The sequence below is a fragment of the Varanus komodoensis genome, unplaced genomic scaffold, assembly GCF_004798865.1.
Source record: "Varanus komodoensis strain SLA01 unplaced genomic scaffold, ASM479886v1 scaffold18_3, whole genome shotgun sequence".
NCBI lineage: Eukaryota > Metazoa > Chordata > Lepidosauria > Squamata > Varanidae > Varanus > Varanus komodoensis.
The window spans coordinates 14,119,528-14,140,779 of NW_025335549.1; the positions used below are offsets into that span (position 1 = coordinate 14,119,528).

Sequence of the window (21,252 nt, forward strand, 5' to 3'; positions counted from 1 at the left end):
ACTGACACTGTCTCCTCACTTTGTTTGCCCTTGCGATTCACTGAGGCTGAGACGAACTGTCGTTTTCAGGTCGCTTCCATAGAAAGATCTCTTACAGTTCAACACAAATGTATGCACGAATTCACAGGTGCAGAGCTGCCTGCTAGATATCATGTGCTTGGGCGCAATTAAGCACCACCAAAGTACACATACGATCGCCACATGTCACCTTTATCTAAAAAGGCATCTTGCTGCTTTCCTCTCCCTTTTTTGTTTTCCTTGCAGGAGCAACTGAATCAGACATCGTATTGGCAGGAAGCAGGTACCGGGACAGCTGGCACGTTCATCCTCTGACTTTCTTCCAAGCCAATAGCTGCCCTTCTTCTCGTCTGGACCGTGCAGTGAAGTGGACACAGTGACTCTTCCACTTGTGGATGGACAAAGGGGCCAAACTCTCCCGGGAAGGTTGTTTTCGTCCGCAGGGGCATGCTGTAGAGAGAACTGGGCCAAAGAAGAACAGACCTGTGCGGGGGAGTTCCAGTTTGCATCTGCCGCCAGGCGCACCTGCAAAAAATGCTGTTGTGAACGGCAAGAATTACATGTGTATCCCGACCTGAAATAATCCCCCGCAGGCTCTCTGTTCACGGCTCAGTGGCCTCCTCATTCCTGTCGTCGCTGCTTCTGGTATGCGCGCGCTTGGCTGGGCTGAAGTGCTGCCAGGAGGGAAAGATGCTGGACCTCAATTTTCTGACCGAGGAGGAGTATGGGAAGCTGATGCAGGTGCTTCAGAGAGATGCAGAACTCAAAAGGAAGGATGGGGATCGCATAAGGTAGGACTGCGTTGAATGTCCGTGCATTTTTGAGAAGTGAGTTTCTTCTGCAAGACTGAGCTTGCCGTGGATGAGATCCTGGTGGAGCATGAGTGAGGGTTTCATGGTCCTGCCGTCGAGGAGAAGGGATGCAGCGTGATGGATATATAGAGAGAGGCTGGCGGGCACTGAAATGAGAGGTTCGAAGGCACTGGTGGGGTCCTGACTCTTCCCCTGCCTTGCAGCTTTTGAGGAGCTTGCTTGTGGCTTGCACCTAGTCCCATCTCCCATGGCAGCCATCTTGTGCTGGTGTTCAGGACAGTTCCTCAAATTGCCATAAGTGCCCACAGGCCCCAAGCAGGCTTTCCTACCCTGCTTTTCCCAGCCTGGGGCCCTCCAATGTGCTGGTCTCCAACTCCCATCAGCTCCAGCCAGCATGGCCAATGGTCCGGAAGGCTAGGCATTGTAGTCTATAACTTCTGGAGGCCACCAAGACAGGGGAAACCTGGGAAGTGTGTGTGTGGAGTCAGGAATCTTGGCCTTACGGTGTTCCGAAACACGTGGCGTTAGCTTGCTTTTCATTGCTCCTTAGACGGATGCAAAGGTCGCTGAAGGATGAAAAGAAAAAGAAATGTCTGACCGGCCAATGGTTCCATGAGGTGAAGGCTCAGCGGTTCCAGGAGGAATTGGAAGGAACAGAGCTACTCCGAGCTTCCATTAAAAAGAAAAGGAGTGACTCTGGATGTAAGTACTTGAACCTTAATGGCATGCGTGGTGCAGGTGGCCCTCTGAACCTTGCCTGGGGGAGCCAGGATCCAGCGCACAATCGTGAGAGCATATGGCGCTCCATGCTGCTGTTATCAGACCCGTGTTGTGTAGCATGCAGTTCACGCAGTGGCCAGGCAACTGCCCATGGGAAACCCACAAGTAGGATATGAGTGCGACAGGACATCCCAGTTGTGTTTCCAGCACCCAGGACTCAGAGACACAGTAGCTCTGATACTGGGGGGCTACAATTGCCATCATGGTCAGTATCCGTTCATGGTCTGGTCCTCCCAGAACTTGGCCACTGATGGGAACAGCCCCTGAGTGTTTTCCTGGGGATTCCTCTGCTTAGGGTGCAATCCCAGGCATGACTAAAGAAAAATTCCTACTACCCGGCATTCCCCAGCCCAGCCAGCCATTGCTTCTCTTTGCTTGTCCAGATCTCAAGTTCTCAGGTGTGCAGTCTCACATTCAAACACTTTCAGATCTCAGGTTTTTAATCTCCGGCTCTCTGTGTCCCAGAACTTTGCCACTGTTGGTACATCCTGAACAAGCCCAACTACAATGAAATGCTCACCCTTTCCTAATTAAAAGGTTGGCCTCAGAAGCACTGCCTCCTTCTTGCCTCTGTTGTTCATCTGCCCTGGGCGAGAGGAGGATGGCAGGTGAGAAGGAAATAGGAATGGGAAGGAAGAACACCTGTACAGACCGGAGACCTTGAGAGCAGGCTGCCAGCAGATTGGTGGGTGCATCCACCCCGACCTTTGGTGCTGCTTTCAATGCATTGATAATGTTTGGGCTGCCACTGCACTGGCATGGACGGAACGTCGAGGTTTTTATGTTTGCTTTTGTTTGTGTCCGTGTATCCCGCCTGAATTGCTGCCATACATTTAAAATTGAGTTCTTTCATGGAGCATAAGAAGAGTAATAACTCAGCGAAGGCATCTATATTTTTCTGCAGTTGCATATCTCTGAAATTTGGTTGCTCACCAGCCCTCCGTTGGAAAGAGCAGTCATTTGTTAAAGGTCCAGATCTTAGCACAGCTAAAGCTTCAATAAAAACAAAGAACTAAGCAAGTTGAACTGGTTGGACAACTGTGAGCTAAGCATGTCACTTTCCTTTCGCTCCTAGTTGTCCTTCTCTAAGCCACTATTTTCATAAGCACGTATATTATTATATTATTATTTTGAAAGTAGCTTTTTAAAAAATGCTGCTGGAGTGCCTTTAGTAACAGCGGGGTGTTGCATTTAACATAAAAAGAAGCCCAGCTAACCCCAAGCAGAATTACTTTAAAGTCTTCTGCCAACATTGCTCCTCAGGTGAGCCGTAGGAATTTTAGTTCTGAGAAGTCTCCAAGGAGGAGAGTTACAGTAAAAGCCTGAACATTATGCAATGCATATTTGAACTGCGAGGTCAAACGCCCATTTGATTGGCATGGAGTAATCAGGTCTTGACAAGCTGTGCATAGCCCAGGGCGCATCCAGTCTCCCAGGTGTGCATCATCTTCATCATCACCTTTGTCTTCATCTTCATCACCCCGTATGGATCGCCATTGTGCTTAAACGCGAAAGCAACGGTCGGAGTCGAAGCTCGTGCAGTCGCATGGTGTGTCGTTCAGCTGTTCCAAGCCGTTGCTTCTTCCCATGCCAGGGCAAACAAGGGGGATATCCTTCTATTAGCCGACTTGGCCTCTGCCTTCTCTTCTGTTTGCCAAGATCAGATGACTTTGACTCCAAACAGGAAGCAGCTCCCTTAAAATCCTGGAATGGATTAACGGCGGCGTTGACAGCTTCTGCCACGTCCTGTTTGCTGTTCAGGCTGAGCCCGTTCGTTCGCTGGCCGCCCTGAAGCAGAGTGCAAACTGGGCTTCCCTAGCAGAGGTGATCACTCCAGTGACGGTTCTGCAGGCTGGACTATGAGCTTCACAGACTGGTTTGCAGGGAGCATCTTGCCAGCTGTCTGCTTTCTGGTGAGCAGTAATTCCAGGCAGGCTCGAATGCCTGCTCCTGGACGAGCCATCAGGGGCTCCCTGCAAGCTGCTAAGCCCTTTGAGTGCTCCTGGGCAAATCCTTAAGCATTGCAGGGGTTTCAAGCAGCACGAACTTTGGTAGCCAGGTAGAGCAGTGAACGTTCATCAGTGTGGCTTTTACAATCACGTGGATGGTACCCAGTGGTGTTGTAGTAAATTTAATGGGCTACTCCCCCAGAGAGAGTCCAGATGGATTGATCCAAGTCTTTCTGTGTGTGCATGTGTGCGCGCATGCGTGCATTTGTAGCTGGGGAAATCCATTTCCCTCCAGCTAAGATGGAACGGGCAGACCTGAGGGGCATCAAAGATGAAATCAGAACAGCCCAGTACTTGGACTCCATAAGGCTGGGCTCCATTACAGCCCAAGCAGTGCAATAGATTAAAACCATTGGCCAGAAATGTCTCGGGGTGGCTCCAGCAATTCTGCAGACACACGAAGGCCTTCCTGACCAAAAGCTCACTATTGAAGCAAGGAAAACCATGAGGCTGGATGGCCCAAAGCCTCCTGCAGAGGAAAGGGGCAAATACACACTTCCTGAGGCCTTGCGTGTACCTGCGTTGTTGTTCAGGGGGGCGTCCCTTGGTCATTCTGCAGTCCTGGCTTGCTCGCCAGTTGCACCTCCAGGCTTGTCCCTGGTGGCTTTGTCTTACTGCTGTCAGTAGCCCAGGCCTGGCACTGCCACCCCACCAGGGCTGCCATAGGCAGCCGTCCCAGCAGCGCAAGGAGTTGTGATATGGAACAGCCTCCTGAAGTCTGCAAAGCCAGGAGTTAAAGAGGCCAGAGCCAGGAATGCCAGTTTCCCAGGCAAGTCCCAGCCCAGTCAGGAGCTCCTGCATAGCCCTTCCTCCCGAGGAAGCCCATGGCCTCAGAGGCCGGGTGGAGCCAGCCAAACTGCATGGCCCAGGTCGCTGGCCAGGGGTGAGCCAGATGTTTGGTGCAGGAGACAGCTGTGCAGAGCTGCTTCCATCCCCAGCAGGCCATGCACTGTTTGGAAGAAGGGCAGCGGAGGCACAGTTGGCAGAGGGCCGCCCCGCCAGCATATCGCCACAGAAGCAGTGAAGAGTCTTGCCGCATCTTAAAGATGCGTGAATGCTCTCATGCCTTGGCACGAAGGGACCACACGCCACAAAAGCGTGTGCCCAAATAATTGTTTGCTACAAACGCTCCCTCTGGCTTTGGAACAAGGAAGGAAATGTTGAGCCTCGCGGTGGTGCCGAGGGTTTCTCCAGCAGGCCTGTCTCTCCAGTACCCGCATTTTAACTTTGCCCAGTTTAGCCTGGCATTGTTATCATATGCCACCCGCTTCCTTTTGCAGCTCCTTCCCTGCCAAGCAAAACACAGCAGCACTTTTTATATTAATGGGATATTATTGGCTCTTTGAACAGATGAGAATAACGAGCATGCCCGAGAGAGTCCGGAATCCGGGGAGGCATCACTGCCGTCGGAAGCCACCGTTTTGCCCTCCCCTAGTTCAGAAGAAGAAAGGTAATGATTAACTAAGGAAAGTCTCAGATGGAGAACAACCATGGCAAATGAAGCAGCCCTGGGTCAAAGAGCTGGCATGATATTGGTTACTGATGTTGTTATTTCACAGCTCCACCTGGACACGTGGCACTTTGCAGACTAAGAGAAGCCAAGGGGGAACCGAAGGAAATTTAGCAGCTCAGATGTGGCGCCTCCACATCTCTGTCCTAAACCATGCATTACCAAATCGTTTTTCCTGGTGTGATTGAGGGCATAACCCTAAACATGTTTAGGCAGAACAGAATGCTTAGAATGCTGCATCTCCCGGCCTTTGCAACCTAGCATGTCTCATGAGGAGCACTGCACAGGGCTGTATCCTCAGCCAGAGGCCTGGAGACTGCGTATTATTATTATTATTATTATTATTATTATTATTATTATTATTACATTTTTAAATGCAAAGAAGTACCCCAGAACAATTCATTATCTGTCTCAGCACTATTGTTTGGATCCTTGTCACACTGTAACAGCACTTTTTTCAGCCAAGCGCCAAGCAAACCTGCTTCTGTCAGGTTAAAAAGTATCTGGCCACGCTTCCTGGCTACTCCAAGTAGGATTGGTTAAGGCGATTCCTGCTGCAACATTTGCTTTGAAGCCAGAGACAAGGACACGCATACATACATTCATGGTCACCTTCACTTATTTGGAAACATCCAATCAGGACCATGTTTCACTTTATTGTTTCCTCATTTCGTTGACTGAAAACAACAAAGGACCCATTCTGAGCAAGGGTCCAAGAGAATAGTTAATCATTAATCCAGCAGCTGAGATGTTGCAGCCCAACAGTAACACTTGCCAGCGTGTTTATTTAAGAGTGCAACCAGTTGCTGTCACTAAGGAGTCCTTTTTCCAGTTAGTCTCATCAGAAAAATGATCAGGGAAACGATGCAAAATGGGAGCTGGCTCCCCCGGATCTGAAATGCAGGTTGCGATCTGATACACACTGACGTGGAAGTTCAGTCCCCTTGCACACATGGTGTAGAGTTTTGCCAGCAGTTTTCAGTGTGTTCATGTCAGGTTTAAAATCGATTGGAGGATGGCCTTTCAGGTCTTCCTACATTTTTGGGTCACCTGTTGCCTCCACCTAATTTTTTTCCTGCAGAATTATGCACATTTAGGAACAGCTTTTTCCATGGTTGTCTGCAGTCCAAGTTGGTGGACTCCTGGTGGTCTTATACTACCCACCTCACCACCCTTGTCAGGTTGCTTGTTATTCCTGCCCCTTTTGTATTGGCTTTTCTTGAGATCAGGGACTCTCGAATGCTGCTTACAGCTTCTTCTGAAGTCCAGCAGGACAGTTGTGATTGCAGCCCAGAAAATTTCTGGTGCAGAAGTTACAGCCAGTCTGCAAAGAAGAGCTACATCAGCACATGGAGACAGAAGATCCATAGAAGCTTTGTGTAATACATGATCAACAAGCTCTCCAGAGTTACCTGAGTTAAAGGAAAGTTGAGACCAAGCTGATTCTGATTGCTACCATGCCCCCTTCAGGCCCAGCAAGGTCATGAAGCTTCGGGTCCCCAAGAAGGCCCTTCCCCGGGGTGGCTTCTCTGGCTGCCAACCTCTTAGAGCGCCAGGTCGTGGTGGCAATGAATCTCTCATTTCCTCTGACCCTTGGATGTCACTCTGTTCTACATGCTCCACTTCTTCACTGGTAGCCTGCCTTCCCAGTTTCGGAAGGCCTTGCTTGGGTCCATCTGAAAGATGCACCTGGATGGTTGGTTGGTTTTTAAAACAGGTGTAGGAAAAGTATTTAAAAAGAGCAACTAGAAAGAGGAAGGGAAAGGAAAGGCACAGGAGCAGCATCTTCCTTGAAATCAAATCCATGACTTCTCACAGCTCAGATACTGTGTCTTTTAGTAAAAGGTTGTTCTGTCCCCATAGATCGTGTGAGCCTTTTTTGGATTCGGCACAAGAACACAGAGCCAAGCCTAAGCCAAGACTGAGGCTGTCTACCCTGCCCTCCACTACAGAAAAGGTAGCAGTTCCCATGGCCCCGAGAGCTCCCCATTTGTGCTGAGCATCCCCAAGCACAGTCCTTTCCATCCAAGCAGAGAAAGCCAACTCTTCTTTTTCCTACAGAGATCCAGCCTGGATGATACCTCGCCAGTGGACAGTGGCGTTGGAGTAAGTCCATTCCTGGCTACAAGAAGCGACTCACCAGAGTATGGGAAAGGTACATTTCATTTATTAACGTATGCTTTGAAGGTCTCTTCCCACGGAGCTGCTTCGTCAAGTGGAATGCTTTGCAGCACGCGGTCCTGCGGAAACGCCGGCGTGGCGAAGACGGTGAGTGCAGGCAACGGGCAGTGATTTAATGGCAGTGATGACCGAGTGATGCAGCCACTGCGCTTAGCCCTAGAGATTGTAGGTCCTGATCTGGGAGGCATCTGCTCATCTAATGCAAGGCAGGAATGACTGCAGGGGAGATTCCCCCCCACATGCCCTTTTGGCTTCTGGCTCTGCCAAAATGCAGCTCCTGATCGTTGAGTCGCAAAGTCGTGCCTGACCCATCATGGCCCCATGGACAGCATTCCTCCAGGCTCTCCTGTCCTCCACCATCCCTCAGAGCTCAGTTGGAGATTGTGCAGCCCTCCACCCAGGTTGCTCTTCCAGAATATGGAAACTCTCCCTCTCAGTGGGTTTAACCTATCATAGTGTTTGTATGGGGTTCAGTTCACCAAGACAGGGTCCTGTTTATCAGTGAAGAATTACGGGTTTTAAGCTTCCAGGATTTCTGGGCAGATGCTGTGTGTTGTTCAGTTGCAAAGTCATGCCCGACTCTTCACGACCCCACGGACAACATTCCTCCAGGTTCTCCTGTCCTGCACAATCTCCTGGAGTACACCCAACCCCAAACCCACCTCTCCAGTGACCCCATCCAGCCACCTCAGCCTCTGCCGTCCCCTTCTCTTTTTGCCATCTATCACTCCCAGCATCGGGGTCTTCTCCTGAGCAGCTCCCCAAAACCAGAGGGCAGTGCACTTGCTAAAAATATTAGAACAGTTTTTACTTTATTCTTGCATGGTAGATTGGCAGGGCTCTATGAGGCTCTGAGGATCCTGCCTTTTCTTGCAGGATGCGAGAACTTGCAGGATGCGAGAATGTCTGCGAAACTTGCTGAAGGGGAGCTTGATGGTTTCCTTTGCTCAGCTGGAGGGGAGGTTGTGGATCCTGCTGCAGAACATCAAGCAGTTCGACCAGTTCAGAGTGAAGAAGATCTCACTCCTAGCAGGATACCTGTGAAGAGAAAGTCCAGCAGGGGATTGTCCTCTCCCATCACAGACACAGACAATGGAGCTGAGACACATGAGTTGGGTCTCTCCAGAAAAGAATCACTGAAAGGCTCAAGGCTGCCCACCCTAAGAAAGGAAAACAGCCATCCAGTGAAACACGGAGCTAACTACACTGTTTCCTCGATGAGTAACAAAGATGAGGAAATTGGGCTTGATCGGGAACATTTCAAGAACCTGAAGAACTTTTGGGAGAAGGGAAGTGAGTCTGCCTTGGCCAACGATATGTCCGAAAAACCCATAGAGAGGGCCAACAACATGGAAGGGAATGGGAGGCCATCCAGACTGAACTGGTCACTCTCCGCCCCTTGCACCCAAAGTGGTGACGACAGACCCAGTGGTACTGTGCACCCCAAAACCAGAGTCCCCTACAGAACACCAGCCTCCATATCTTCCAGTGAGGATGAGCCCACCTACATATCGCCCCCAAGAAAGGGATCTGGATCAGCCATCCCCAGGTCCACCTACGGCAGAAGCAAAGGGGCAATGATCAACAGAAGCAACCTCAGTGATGGGGATGGGAAGTCGTCCCAAGCAGAGGAGGAGAAGAAAGTGCCGCGCTGCCCGAGGAGGTCCAAGCTGCCGATCCGCGTGCCGTCCATCAAGCTCGAGACGCCAGCCCCACAGCAAGCGGGGATTATTTTCGAGCCAGAGACACCCGCCGATGAGTTTGTCATGGCAGAAGAAAGCAAGCACAGGCATGATTCGTTGTCTGGTAGGGTTCAGATACTGATCGAATCTGTCCCTTCGGAGGACGCTGATCAGGCTGCCAGTGCTGCGGAAGAGAACTCTGATGTGGGCACTGCGGGCGAGCTGGAAGGGAAGGAGACGGTCTCTGTGGAGGAGCAACAGATGTGCAGCTCAGAAGGGAACCTGCTGCAGAACGAAGCTGCTGCTGAAAGAGGGAAGGCTCAAGAAATGGCGTCCTCTTTGCTTTCAGGTATTGACGGCACTTGGTTCAAAAGCGCAGATTTGTGTGGGCCTATACAAAAAAGAACTCTTGCAAGCATGTTCTACATTGCCAGGTAAATACTGAGCATATTGGTTAAAATGTTGGAACAGTGAAACATCTGCGATAGTTCAGTGTCATTGCACACATCCAATGCCCATCAAGAAAACTTTTAATGGTGTTTGGCCTCTTCCCCTGCAAAGCAAGCCATTAATCTGGCATGGTACTTATTTGAATGTGCCAATTAATAAATTTTTGAGGGTGGGGAAATCTAGCCTGTGCAATTGACCCTCCAAGAACTGATGGAGAAACATACAAAGGGCTTTCTCTGAGATTACGGGAAAGATCGTCTGTGGTTCTCAACCCACATAAACAAAACCAAAGTTTAAAAAGTTTATAGCACACACAGTGCATTCAGAGTAATGTCAAAGCTTTCATAACAGTAAAATCAGACATATCTTTTAAACTTGGTTCACAGTAATCTTATGCTTGAACATGGAACCCTGTAGAGCAATTTTCAGAATCTAAAAGTTCAAACTTGCTTTTGATGATGGCAAAATGACATCAGCAGCAACCATAAAATACTCTCGGCTCCATCTGGTTTGTTATGCTGGCCGCTCTGTGTAATGCTTTCCCATGGTATGACTTGGTTCTCACAACACTGCAACCTATCCTGGGTAATTAGTCTTGGTCAGCTGCCATGTCATCTGAACCCAGACTGATTACCACAGTTTGGCTTAATTTGGGGGAACAAGCCACCTTTGTGTGCTACCAATTGCTCATGTGTGGAAGATTTCTTTTGCCATCCCATTTCACGCACCAGCCCTTCATGCCTCAGAATTCACATTCCAGGCTTAAAAATCTCCTCACACTCATCTTTCGAAAAGTGGTTGTGGTGGGAGGGGTGGGGAAGCCATTAGGTGCCCAAACTCCCTAAGCAAGAACACCAAGTTGTGTATCTGGTCCACAAGTTATAATCCCTCGAGCAAATAAACAAGAGAAGCAGAAGAAGCCTTAAGCACTGGTAACAGGAACACCCGTTTCTTTCATGGTTTAATATGGCCCTGTTTCCTTCCAATATATTCCAGAGGCTGACAGATATCGAGTCCCCATTGCCAAGAAAATAACCCGCCCCAATGGCTACCATCTTGCAAAGAGCATGGTGAACCTCTATACAACCACCGAAAGTAAGTAATAGCCTCCGTTGGGCAGGCTGGAGGGCTTTTGCAAGGCATGCTGCAAAACGGTCTTTGGCAGAGCTGAATGAACCCCAGGAGCCACTGCATGGCAAAGGTATGCCTGATCGATGGAAAAGTTGTCCATGGGAGCTCTGCAGCGCTCCTGGCCTTTGGCTGCATATTTTCCCGGAGTGAAAGCTGAATGTTTGAGGTTTGCAATCTCCAGCTCACTCTGGTGGTGAGAGGAAGCAGCTCCAGAGAATGAGGATTTGTGGCAAGATCACACTTGCATCAAGAGCTACAGAAACAGGGCAATTCCTGAAAGTGGGCAGTGCAGCAGAAAACCCTTTGAACAAGAGTTGCCCCGATGATGAACTCAGCTACCTTTTAGCCTTCCTCTGAATGCCCCTGAAATTGGGCCAGGACTTGATACAGGGGCATCCAGAGGCATAATAAGGACAACCAGAGCAGCTCGCCCTGCAAGGAGGTCGGTCACGACAATTGCGATCAGACGTTCAAAATGAAACTTTTGCGACCGAATCCTAAGCATGCCTCCAAACTGGCTCGTAAAAATTCTCCCTGACCCGTTCTGTAAAACCAGCAGGGCTGCTCTGCCATTCTCACCACTCCTGCATCTCACCACGGGTTTCCAGTCACACTTGTGGAAGGATACCGTGTCACACGGCCCTTTTTCACAACAGCAGATTTCGCTCAGGTCGTTTTGGATAGCCAGTAAGTTTATTTTCAACCACAAGAGGGAGCTGAATCCATCCCTGAAGACGTGTGAACGAAAAGGACATGGATTCCTTTTTCACTCCATCCTCCTGGAGATGATTGTCATTCAAGAAAAAAAGATAGCTGCAAAATGCATGAGCAGCCCTGTGCATTTCAAAATTCTCTCGGGTCTGTCACAGTGTCTTGACTGGGCCATGGAACCTCCTGCAACAGCCAGGGTAGTTGGTAACCAAAATTAAATTGCACGCCTTGCTTTATGGGATAGCAGAGACTAATCACAGAAAGTTTTGCGGTCGCAGAACGTGGCACCCATGTGTGTTCTCTGCATGTTTGCTTTCCTTTTCTGGTTTCCAGCCTATACGAAGCCTCAGATGCTAACCCACCAGTATCTTGAGCCCGAGAGAGCCAAGGATCTGACGAAATCCACCCCCCTCCTGCTCTCCGAAGTAAGTCCTTGCAGGTTTCCCGACTCACGTTCACCGAGTCTTTTTGGCATTCGGTAAATAAGCAGATGGGCCGTTCTAAAGGTTTATTTGTGCATCTGTTCCATAGATAAGCTACCCAATTAGCTGAAGCTTCCTGGCGGTTCACCACTGTTCCTAAAAACACACTGCAAATACAAAGCCCCCTATATATTTTTTCCAATAAGCAACATTTAAAAAGAATTTCTCAACTACAACACATTTAGTACAAAGTAGACCTGTGAGTGGACCCTCTTCCTTGTTGCCTCACTTGGGGGTGGGACCCAGAGAAGAGCCCAAGTCTTGATCTCCGGTTGGAGGAGGCAGGCAGTCAGGTATGGTGGTCCCAGGGTTAAAATCAGCACCTCGAGTCAGACTCAGGAGATCCAGGCAGTCCTTGCAAGCAGGCCAGGACTGGCGCTGTGCCTCTGGATTTCTTGGCCCCAGTTATGAATTGGCTGTCACCTTTTGCAAGGGCACAGCTTCTGAATGGTCTTCAAGAGCAGCCCAACGTATGCTGAGGGACAGGCCAAAGTCCATGGTGGAGCAGGGCCAAAGCTTGTGGGTCGCATGGGTAGCTAGCTGGCCTCGGTGTGTGCCTTGTGTGGGACCAGTGGGACCCTGGCCTGATCCAGCACAGGGCTCTTCTTACGCAGCGACTGCTGAAAACTGCTTGTGGATGGACCGTTTGATCTTTGCCGGATTGTGGCGGTGCCTGGGACCGTATCTCAAACTTCCTACCGTGCCCACAGCCCAGCCCAACTGCTTGTGTCGTTCTACTCCAGGCTTGTCCGGCTTGGCAGCCTCTGGTGTGCTGGGCTACGACTCCAGCTGTCCAGTAGCCATAGTCCAAGGGGAGCGCTGGGTTGGAGGAAGGCTGCTGCACCCACGACCCCTTGCTGCCCCATTGAAGGCCCTTCTTGGTTTGATTTGCAGACGGAATCAGACACGGCTTCCGAACTCAGCTTCCAATTCAGCAGGCACAAGAAATGTCCGAGTGTGGGGAGCCATTCCTCTGATATGGCCTCGGTTTCTTCGGTAGGTGCCCTGAGTGGTAGCCGTCCCCGGCCTGACGTCTTGGCCTGCAGCTGGTAGCCATTCCCGGCCTGACATCTTTTCTTGCAGATTCCTGACCATCGCCCGTGTTGCCCTGGCCCTGCAGGTGCTGTTGGCCAAAACACCTGGAGGTTGAGAAAGGCTGTTCTCAGCATGCATTTCTCCTCCACCGCCTCCCTCTCCACTCCTGCCCTCTCCACTCCTGCCATTCCCTTCCCTGCCTTGCCTCACTCCCCCAAGCACTGGAATGTTTCATGTTGGTGTTTCCAAATGGGTGCGGAACCTCTTTTAGCCCAAAGCCTGAAGCTGATTCCAGAGAAGGTCTTGGGCCCTGCAGTGATGAGCTGAGCCAAAAGCCAAGGGGACGGTGCCAGCAGAGGTCTCACTGCCCGTGGCTATGCCTTGGGAGAGGATTGCAGCCTTGGAGTGGAGCTGAAATTGTGCAACCTCAGGGACAGTCACCAGATGGTAGAAGAAGAGGGAGGAAAAGCAAAACTGGCTGGTGAAGTGGGGAAGAAGCTTTGACTGGCTGGGAACCTTGTGTGCAAGGCCAGCTACCTTCTGCGTCGCTTCCACCCAGGAAGTACAAAGTGTCGGCTCTAGGAAGGAACATTTCTTGGGACCAAAGCAAGTGGCAGAGGGTGCAAATTAGGCAGGAGCCTGGGCAGCTTCCTCTCTCTGTACCTGAAAGGAAGTGATCCTGAACCTGAGCAACATGCACTGCGATCGTCCCTCTTTCAGGTGAGCGGCAGCGTCCTGAGCGTGTACAGCGGAGACTTTGGGAGCGTCAGTGCCCAGGGGCTGGTCCAGTTCGCCTTGGATTATGACGAGAAAAACCGGGAGTTCCAAATTTTTGTTTCTCAGTGCCAGGACCTGGCTATCGTGGATGAAAAGAAGGGGAGAACAGACCCGTGAGTTAAGAGAACAATGTCCTAGCTAGATCCATCCGACCCAAAGGCTGCATTTAGAGGGAAGAGCTGGGAAGCCCATGATCCAGAGCTAAGACTAGCCAGCAACTGAGGATGGAGGGTGTGCACAGAGAAGCCAGTTTCTCTGGTTGTCTTTGTGTATGTTTTTTATGCTTAACTGCTGAACGATATTGGGGACAAATCTGCCATCTATAATAATAGTTTAGCCCAGCCTTCCCTTGCTTAGGGCCCTCCAGACATGCGGAGCGAGTTTCCATCATCCCCAGACAGCATGGCCAATGCAGAAGCTCCCAGAGGTCTACTGTAGATCCCAAGCTTCCTTTGCCCATTCCTGGTCTCAGCAGTTTGTCTGCTGCCCGCTTTCATCCGGGTTCGTTCCTAACTCCACTGAGTACCTGGATGCCAACCCAGTGGGAGACCGAATTAACTTGGGCAGGTGCTGTGGGCAGGACTCGAGATTTGCATGCACTGTTCATTCCATGCCTGTTTCTTTCCAGGTATGTCAAAACATACCTGCTTCCAGACAAAGCACGGATGGGGAAGAGGAAAACCTCAGTGAAGAAAAGAACTCTGAGCCCCATTTATAATGAGGTGCTGCGGGTAAGGATGGATGCAGATTACCCAGAGATATTAGAATTTTTGCCCCAGCGCCTGTGAATTCAGGATCTAGCAGGTGTTTCTCAGGGTCAAGCTACATGTTACCTGATGAAGGCCGCTATGCCCTGGTGTCCTTTAGGATGAGGCGAAGCTTTAAAGAGGGTCTCCACTGAGGGTCTCCTTTCTCCTTTCTCTGCAGTACAAAATAGAAAAAATGGTTTTGCTGATTCAGAAACTGAACCTCTCTGTGTGGCACAATGACCCGTTAGGGCGGAACAGTTTCCTGGGTGAGATGGAAATAGACCTGGCTGGCTGGGATTGGCAGAATAATAAACTGAACTGGTACATGCTGAAACCACGGGTAAGCGCCTTTCAACACAACCCTACCAAAGCTGGATTTCTTGACCGGAAAGAAATGCTTAATCATACATTGTGGGGCATTTTTTTAGATTATTTTTGCTTTCACTCATCTGTGATTTGGGCCTTTTTCTGTTTCTGGAGGTGTTTTTCCATGATTCATTCCTGAAATAACAAGATTTTATTTCATACTGTTTTATGGGCAGGCATCCCTGTCACGTTTCTTACACCCCCCTCAATCCCATCATGCCCACTTCCCCCACTTGTGCAAGGGGGTGTCGCACGGCCAGGGCGACCCACTGAAGTGAGCTCCACCAACCTGCCTCCTTCCAGAACAGAGAATTCCTGGACACTTGGAAGTGTCTTCTCGGAAACGGAGGCTCTCCCTCACTTCCGCATCTGGACAGACAGGACCCAACACCTGTGAAGCGCAGGGCAGAGAGGATCCCACCATCTTCCTGAGATGCTCTGCACAAAAGCAAAGCAGGCAAAATCTACATGTGGAAAAGAGAAACAGAGCGAGTCAGGAGGGGTCTCCCAGGCCATCTAGTCTGACCCCTGGCTCCAGCTGGCTGAAGCGAAAGGTCACACTGATCATATCAAGCTACCTGCAGGATTAAAATGCAAAAGCTGTTTGCTTGGCATGCACTGAGCACTAGGGGAGGTGCCAGGAGAACCCTCCCCTGGAGAGCTTTCCAGAATCCTCTGACTAACACCCAGTTCGCCTCAGCACAGGGTATGTGCAGGGGCCCTGCACTGAGGCGCTTAGAAGAATGAGCAGGTCCGGGTGGAAGCAAGCAGTGGGCGGGGCTTGGCTCAGTGGGAGGGACCCTGATTTCCATGCAGAAGGTCCCTGGTTCAACCCCCAGCATCTCCAGTAAGGCTGGAAAAACGCCACCCGAAATGCTGGAAAGCTGCTGCCCGTCAGTGTCAGCAAGACCGGCCAGACAGACCGAGGGCGGGTATCAGATCTGGCCACTCCCAAGAGACCTATGTTCCTCCAGGTACCCTGCTCCTTAAGTGATGGAGGCCATTAAAGGTCGGGAGCAGAGTGGACTCAGTCCAAAAACAAGACTAGGAACACAGAATAGACACAGAATCACCCTCCACTGCTTACACTCCAATTCCTCACTCCGGGCCCCATTCAAAGTGAACAGAAAGGAACCGTTTTTGGACTGGAAAGTGGGGGGCTGAACACCTGGCTTGGCTTGGACCACGTACAACAGAAGTAATTTCTCGTAGACCAGCACAGGCTCCTGCTCATATCTAAACATCTCTGGGTTTGACCCAAACCTGGCTTAGCTGCACTGCCCAAAGGAGCATCGTGCAACATATCTTGCTTGGCGCGGGTCCTTCTTGTGCTGCAAAGTGTTTGGGGTCAGCCTGGCCTGGAAGGACTGTTAAGAGCCCTGGCTCCTTCTCTTCCAGAGTCTCTCGGCCATCAATTCTGTGGATCACCGTGGGGTGATGAATCTGTCCATCAAGTATATTCCACCAGGAAGTCTCGGTAAGGTTGCATTGTACCTCTCTGAGGAAAACTAACTCTTCCATGTTATTCAACAGTGGGTGCCTTGCCATAATCAAGGTATTTTATACTCTTGGGATCCAAATGGATTTTTCTCCAGGCTAGTAAAGGAAGGTCCCCTAAACCTCCCCTCCGGTCTTGCTTTTCATCCCTTTATTCTTAACAGAGGGGAAGGCAATTTATGCTCCTCCAAATACTGGTAGACTGCAATTCCCATCAGTCCCAGCCAACCGGGGTGACAACAAGACATTGTTGCATGTGCTCATACGTAAAAGCGAACATCACCACCGTCATGAGAGAGCCCTTTCTTGTTCCCATTCCTGCCAGGTCGGAAGACTCCTCCATCAGGTGAGGTACACATCTGGGTGAAAGACACGAAGGACCTCCCTCAGTTACGGCCCTCTGGAGTGGACTCCTTTGTGAAATGGTACGTGTGGTCATGGTTTATTTATTTACAGCCATTTTCCAACCAGCCCTTCATCTGTCACACCAAGAAAGGGTCGCGATATTTGAACAGACAACCTCCCACAACCTGACACCCGCTAAATGTGTAGCTTCCATCAGCTCAGCCAACTGAGGATTGTGGGACTTGTAATCCAACCGGTGCCATACTGGGCTACAACTCCCACTAGCCCCATGATGGGTGATGGGATTGGTTGTCTGAAAGGCATCATGTTGGGGAAAACAGTCTTTGGTTACAAGGCGAGAAATGCTGGAATCACGGGTCTTGTTGGAGGAATCGTGGACTTCCAGGCAAATGATAATCAGTCTTGGCTCTCACAGCCAGTGCTGCAGAATCATGGAAGTTGTAGGCCAGCATGTCTGGAGGACTACAAGTTCCCTGGTCCTGGCTTAAACTCCACTCTGCGGGGCTTGGGCATGGTAGTGCCACACAGTGGCTAAGAGAGACGGAATCCAAAAGACCTCCATTCAAACGTGCATTTGGCAAGGGCCTAAGAGAGCCACTTTCTCTGAGCTTCTGTCCCTCTCCTGTTTGCAATCAGGGACAATATTAATACCGGCTTACTTTGCAGGGTTGTTGTAAATGCTCAAAGCTGCTGTATAAATGATGGATAGTATTTATATCATGATGGCAGGGTGGCTGATGAAACATTCCGAATAGTAATGGCCTGTTACTATCCTGAATAACAGACAATGCCTCTTCCTCCTCCTCCTCCTCTCCCCAAAGCTACGTTCTTCCAGACACCAGCAAGAAGAGCTACCAGAAAACCCGAATTGTCAAGAGAGACTCCAACCCTGTCTTTAACCATACGATTGTGTACGATGGATTCCACACGGAAGACCTGAAGGACGCGTGCGTAGAGCTGACCGTCTGGGATCACGAGAAGCTCACCAACCACTTCCTCGGGGGGATCCGGCTGGGGCTCGGGACAGGTATGGGCCTTCCCTGCTGTGTCCCTGCAGTCTGCTTGCCGCAACTGAGACACAGAGCAGGTTGGAGACGGCCAGGGTGATGGAGCAGTTGGAGGGTTGCCCTGGGACTCTGGAGGGGCAGGTTCGAATACCCACTCAGCTGTGAAGCGCACAAGACTGCCTCTCCACTGGGCCTACCTCACAGGGTTCTTGTGAAGACAGCATGGAGAGGGGAAGACCATGTAAGCCGCCTGGGACACTTGCAAGAAGAAAAAAGCTGGGCTATAAGTCATACATTTTAAGTGTCATAATGCCAATATATGGGACTAACAGGTGAGGACTGCACAAAAGCTGGGAAACCACCAAACAGCGAGGGGGGGGTGGCCAACTGGTGGTCCCCAGCAGGTTGGACCCCTTGGCCAGATGCTCTGCACCCCTTTTCCACATGTCCAGAGGTCCCTTGTGCTCCCCTGATGGCATGTAGGTTTCCTGGTGACTGGTATCGTGGTTTGCAAAGTCTGGACAAGGTTCTGGCGAAGGTCCTTTTGCTCATGGCCTCTTGCATATCGGAAGGGTACTGGCAGCCACATCAACTTCTGGTGCCACTGCAGTCCAAGTCCATGTTGGGCCCCATGGTACTGGCTGTTTGCAGTGGGGGAAGCTCCCATAGCAGCAGATGGACACGTCTTGCCCTGGTGCAAATAGCAAGTGAAGTGGGCCCAGCTGGTCCTGCCCACAGCAGGGGCAAAACATGGAAGCTCCCTTCCCACACAGAGCAGGTGAAGCTGACGGAGAAATCCTCCATGTATTCCGCAGAGGTTCCGCAGAAGATCGGCTTTTTGTGGGCCATGTAGTTTCAACAGACTTACAGTTTTTCTTTTAGTTGGGGGATCTGTGCCAATGCACAAATGCGCTTCTCCCGATATGCATTAGTGCAAATGCACATCTGCAAACCAATAAAATCATTGTTAAAAAATCCATCGGTGAGCAAACAAGTTGAGGATGCCTGACAATCCATGAAACATAGACGGAGCAGATATGACAAATCCATACATCCAATCCATATCGGTCCCCAGTTCCTGCAATCTCCTTTTGAAAAGCTGTGCACACCATTGCCAGTTTCGCACATGGTGTTTCATCTGATTCAACCCACAAATGTTTGCCCCTGAGACCACCCTTTCTCCAGACGTTCCACAACAATTTGTCCCTTCTTTTTTAAAGGCTACAGCTATGGGATTCCTGTGGACTGGATGGACTCCACGCAGGAGGAGGTGGCTTTCTGGCAGGAGATGATGACAACAGCCAATGAGTGGATTGAGGGATCCCTACCTTTGCGATCCTTGGCTGGAAGGAGAAAGCTGAAATGAATTTTTGGCTAAGGATACAAGAGCGGGCACCGGCCTGTTCAGATTATGCTTGCAACATCCTTCGAAGCAGCAAAGCACCTTTTTGTTTCCCAGAAAGAGCTGGAAAGATGCAATACGGAAATCCTTCCTCAGCTGATCCCAACCTCATGGAAGAGCGGCAGTTTACCTTTGCCGCCCGTATGCACTGCATCTCAGTATTTTTAACGAGATGGTGGCTCTGTGCCCAGAAGACAGAGAGGGAGAGATGTAAATATTTTCTAGGGGAGGTGGTAAATTTTATTTTATTACTGTTTCCACAGTGGTTATAGTCTTCCTTTTCTGGAGCAAAGGATGCAGTGGATCTCACACGGACATGCATGGAGAGATGCACGCACACACCAAGAAAGTGTGCATGCTAATGTAAATGCCATGCAAAAAGGATCTACTAGGATAGATACACAGATGTTGCTTTACGCTGACCCAAACCAGCAATCTACCTCGCCAGGATACGTCTCTTCCAGGAATGGGCCAAAGATTGCAGTCTAATCAATTCATAATTTTTAGTGCAGGGGTATAGGACCTCCAAATCCGGACTTCTGGGTTTCCCCGGAGGTCCCATCTGCTTTTCTCGAACCAGCAATCATTTAATGTTTCTGGGGGAGGCTTTTCTGCAGCATTTTCCCCACTCAAGAACGCTTGTGCTCCTGAGCTCTTGCCAGCAAGAGCTTTAAGCTGCCATTCACTGGCAGTTTTGGTTGCGCCCTTTTGCCTTCGGCTTCGTCCGTTCCTGGAATGCAGCCCCAGGGAGCTTCTTGGAAACCAGGCTTAGGACACGGGCCAAAAGAGGTGCTGGATCTGGTACTTGCTGGTCGTCGAGACTCTTGCTAAGAGCAACCGCTGCTCCAATCTGGCCAGTGATGGGATGAATGCAGAGTGGGTTCCTTTTTCAGAGTGGGAAAGAGAATACTGCCTGCTCTTTGACAGACTCTCCTTGCCCTGGCAGGAGAATAGGATGAAGTCACAAATGGTAAAGGCAAGAAGGATGAAGACAACCAAGAGAAGGCTAGACTCTGCTTTCCTCATCCTGGATACAGTTGCCGCGTCCCAGTGACAGTTTCAATGGTAACATTTCTTTGCCAGATTGTTTGCTTTTTAATTAAAAGTCAAACAGTTGCATTACACCTGGCTGAAGATCTTTTGTGAAAGTTGTGTGTCTCTTATGTGTGGAACCTTTGCAATCCAAGTAGGAATCACAGTGTCAGATCCAGCCAGGCTTTCTTGTCTTCTTAAGCAGGACATGAGGATAAAAGCTCCTCCCCATGTTCCCCAGCAACTGATTGTACACGCCTCTGATAATGGAGGTAAGCAGGTAGGAAAGCTAATGCAGACAGAGATGAAGCAGCCATAGGCACCTAGATATGGGGTACGAAGGTGAAACCCCCCACGCAAATAGAGCCGTGGGTAATGAGTGAAATATTTTTGTGTTATCATCCCCATCATGTAGCACTGAAAACATGCCTGCATTTTTCTAGGGCATGTGCAGCTATCAAAAGATAAGGCAGTCTCTGTTTGCAGCCAGTCTAACAGACATGACAGAAAAGGGGGAAGGAATAAAGGGAGAGGAGGGCAAAAGATGCCCCGGCGCAGCAGCATCAGTCTGCCATGGCCGTGATGCTTTTCCGGGGAGGCAAAGAACGCAGGCGCCAAGCGGCTCTGGGTCGCTTTTCTTCAGAGGGACAGCAGAAGCAGGACACACTTTCCGCAAGAGCAGGGGGCCGGGTGCCAGAGGACAGCCATGGAGGTTCAACTCAGATCTCCATTTAGCAAATCACGTCTAAAAATGCAACAAGAGTTATTTGAGTTGGCATCCGGCATTGCTGAGTCTGTAGCTTCCTTCCTGAGTGGTCAAAGTGCGCTATTCAGAGATGAAAACCAGTCTCAGACATGGTTTCAGTCTGCAATGAGCCTGCTGTTTCTCGCCTTGAATTTTCCACCGCAGATCTTTAGCTAATTAACATTTGGTGTAGAGATAGTTTCCCTTCGCTGGAAGCTAATTTACTTTTTAGCGTTTTGGGAGGGCGCTTCTTTGCTAAGCAACATGGTAGCGGCGGAGCGGAGAAGCGCCTGCCCCTCTCTTGTGGGCAGTACGGCTGGGCTGCTGATGCCAATGATGAGTCAGACAGTTGGGTGCTGATGCTGCGAGCCTGCATCCCTTCCTCCCCTCCTCGGCAGCGGCATCTCCATCTTCTCCATCTTTGAAGCACGGACCACCTCGGCAGGAGTGGGGGGGGCGAAAAGGACGGCGCTCCCCGCTCTCTCCTGGAGGGAAACCGGCGGCGGGGTG

General features: G+C 50.3%; 1 protein-coding gene across 2 annotated transcripts; it reads left to right on the forward strand.

Moving 5' to 3' along the window:
• Positions 1–293: 293 nt before the first annotated feature.
• Positions 294–20,084, forward strand: LOC123022091 (synaptotagmin-like protein 2). Of its 2 annotated transcripts, XM_044427500.1 has the most exons (16): positions 294–809; positions 1,381–1,532; positions 4,970–5,069; positions 6,993–7,086; positions 7,191–7,284; positions 8,187–9,341; positions 10,439–10,537; positions 11,618–11,709; positions 12,661–12,762; positions 13,522–13,691; positions 14,207–14,309; positions 14,506–14,667; positions 16,092–16,170; positions 16,516–16,615; positions 17,378–17,583; positions 18,784–20,084. In XM_044427500.1, the coding sequence occupies exons 1-16, from the start codon at positions 709–711 to the stop codon at positions 18,927–18,929; spliced, it is 2,955 nt and encodes a 984-aa protein (XP_044283435.1). In that variant the 5' UTR covers positions 294–708; the 3' UTR covers positions 18,930–20,084. The 2 variants fall into 2 exon arrangements, with proteins under 2 accessions (XP_044283435.1, XP_044283436.1); XM_044427501.1 differs by lacking the exons at positions 294–809; positions 1,381–1,532; positions 4,970–5,069; positions 6,993–7,086; positions 7,191–7,284 and adding an exon at positions 7,289–7,397.
• Positions 20,085–21,252: the final 1,168 nt, after the last annotated feature.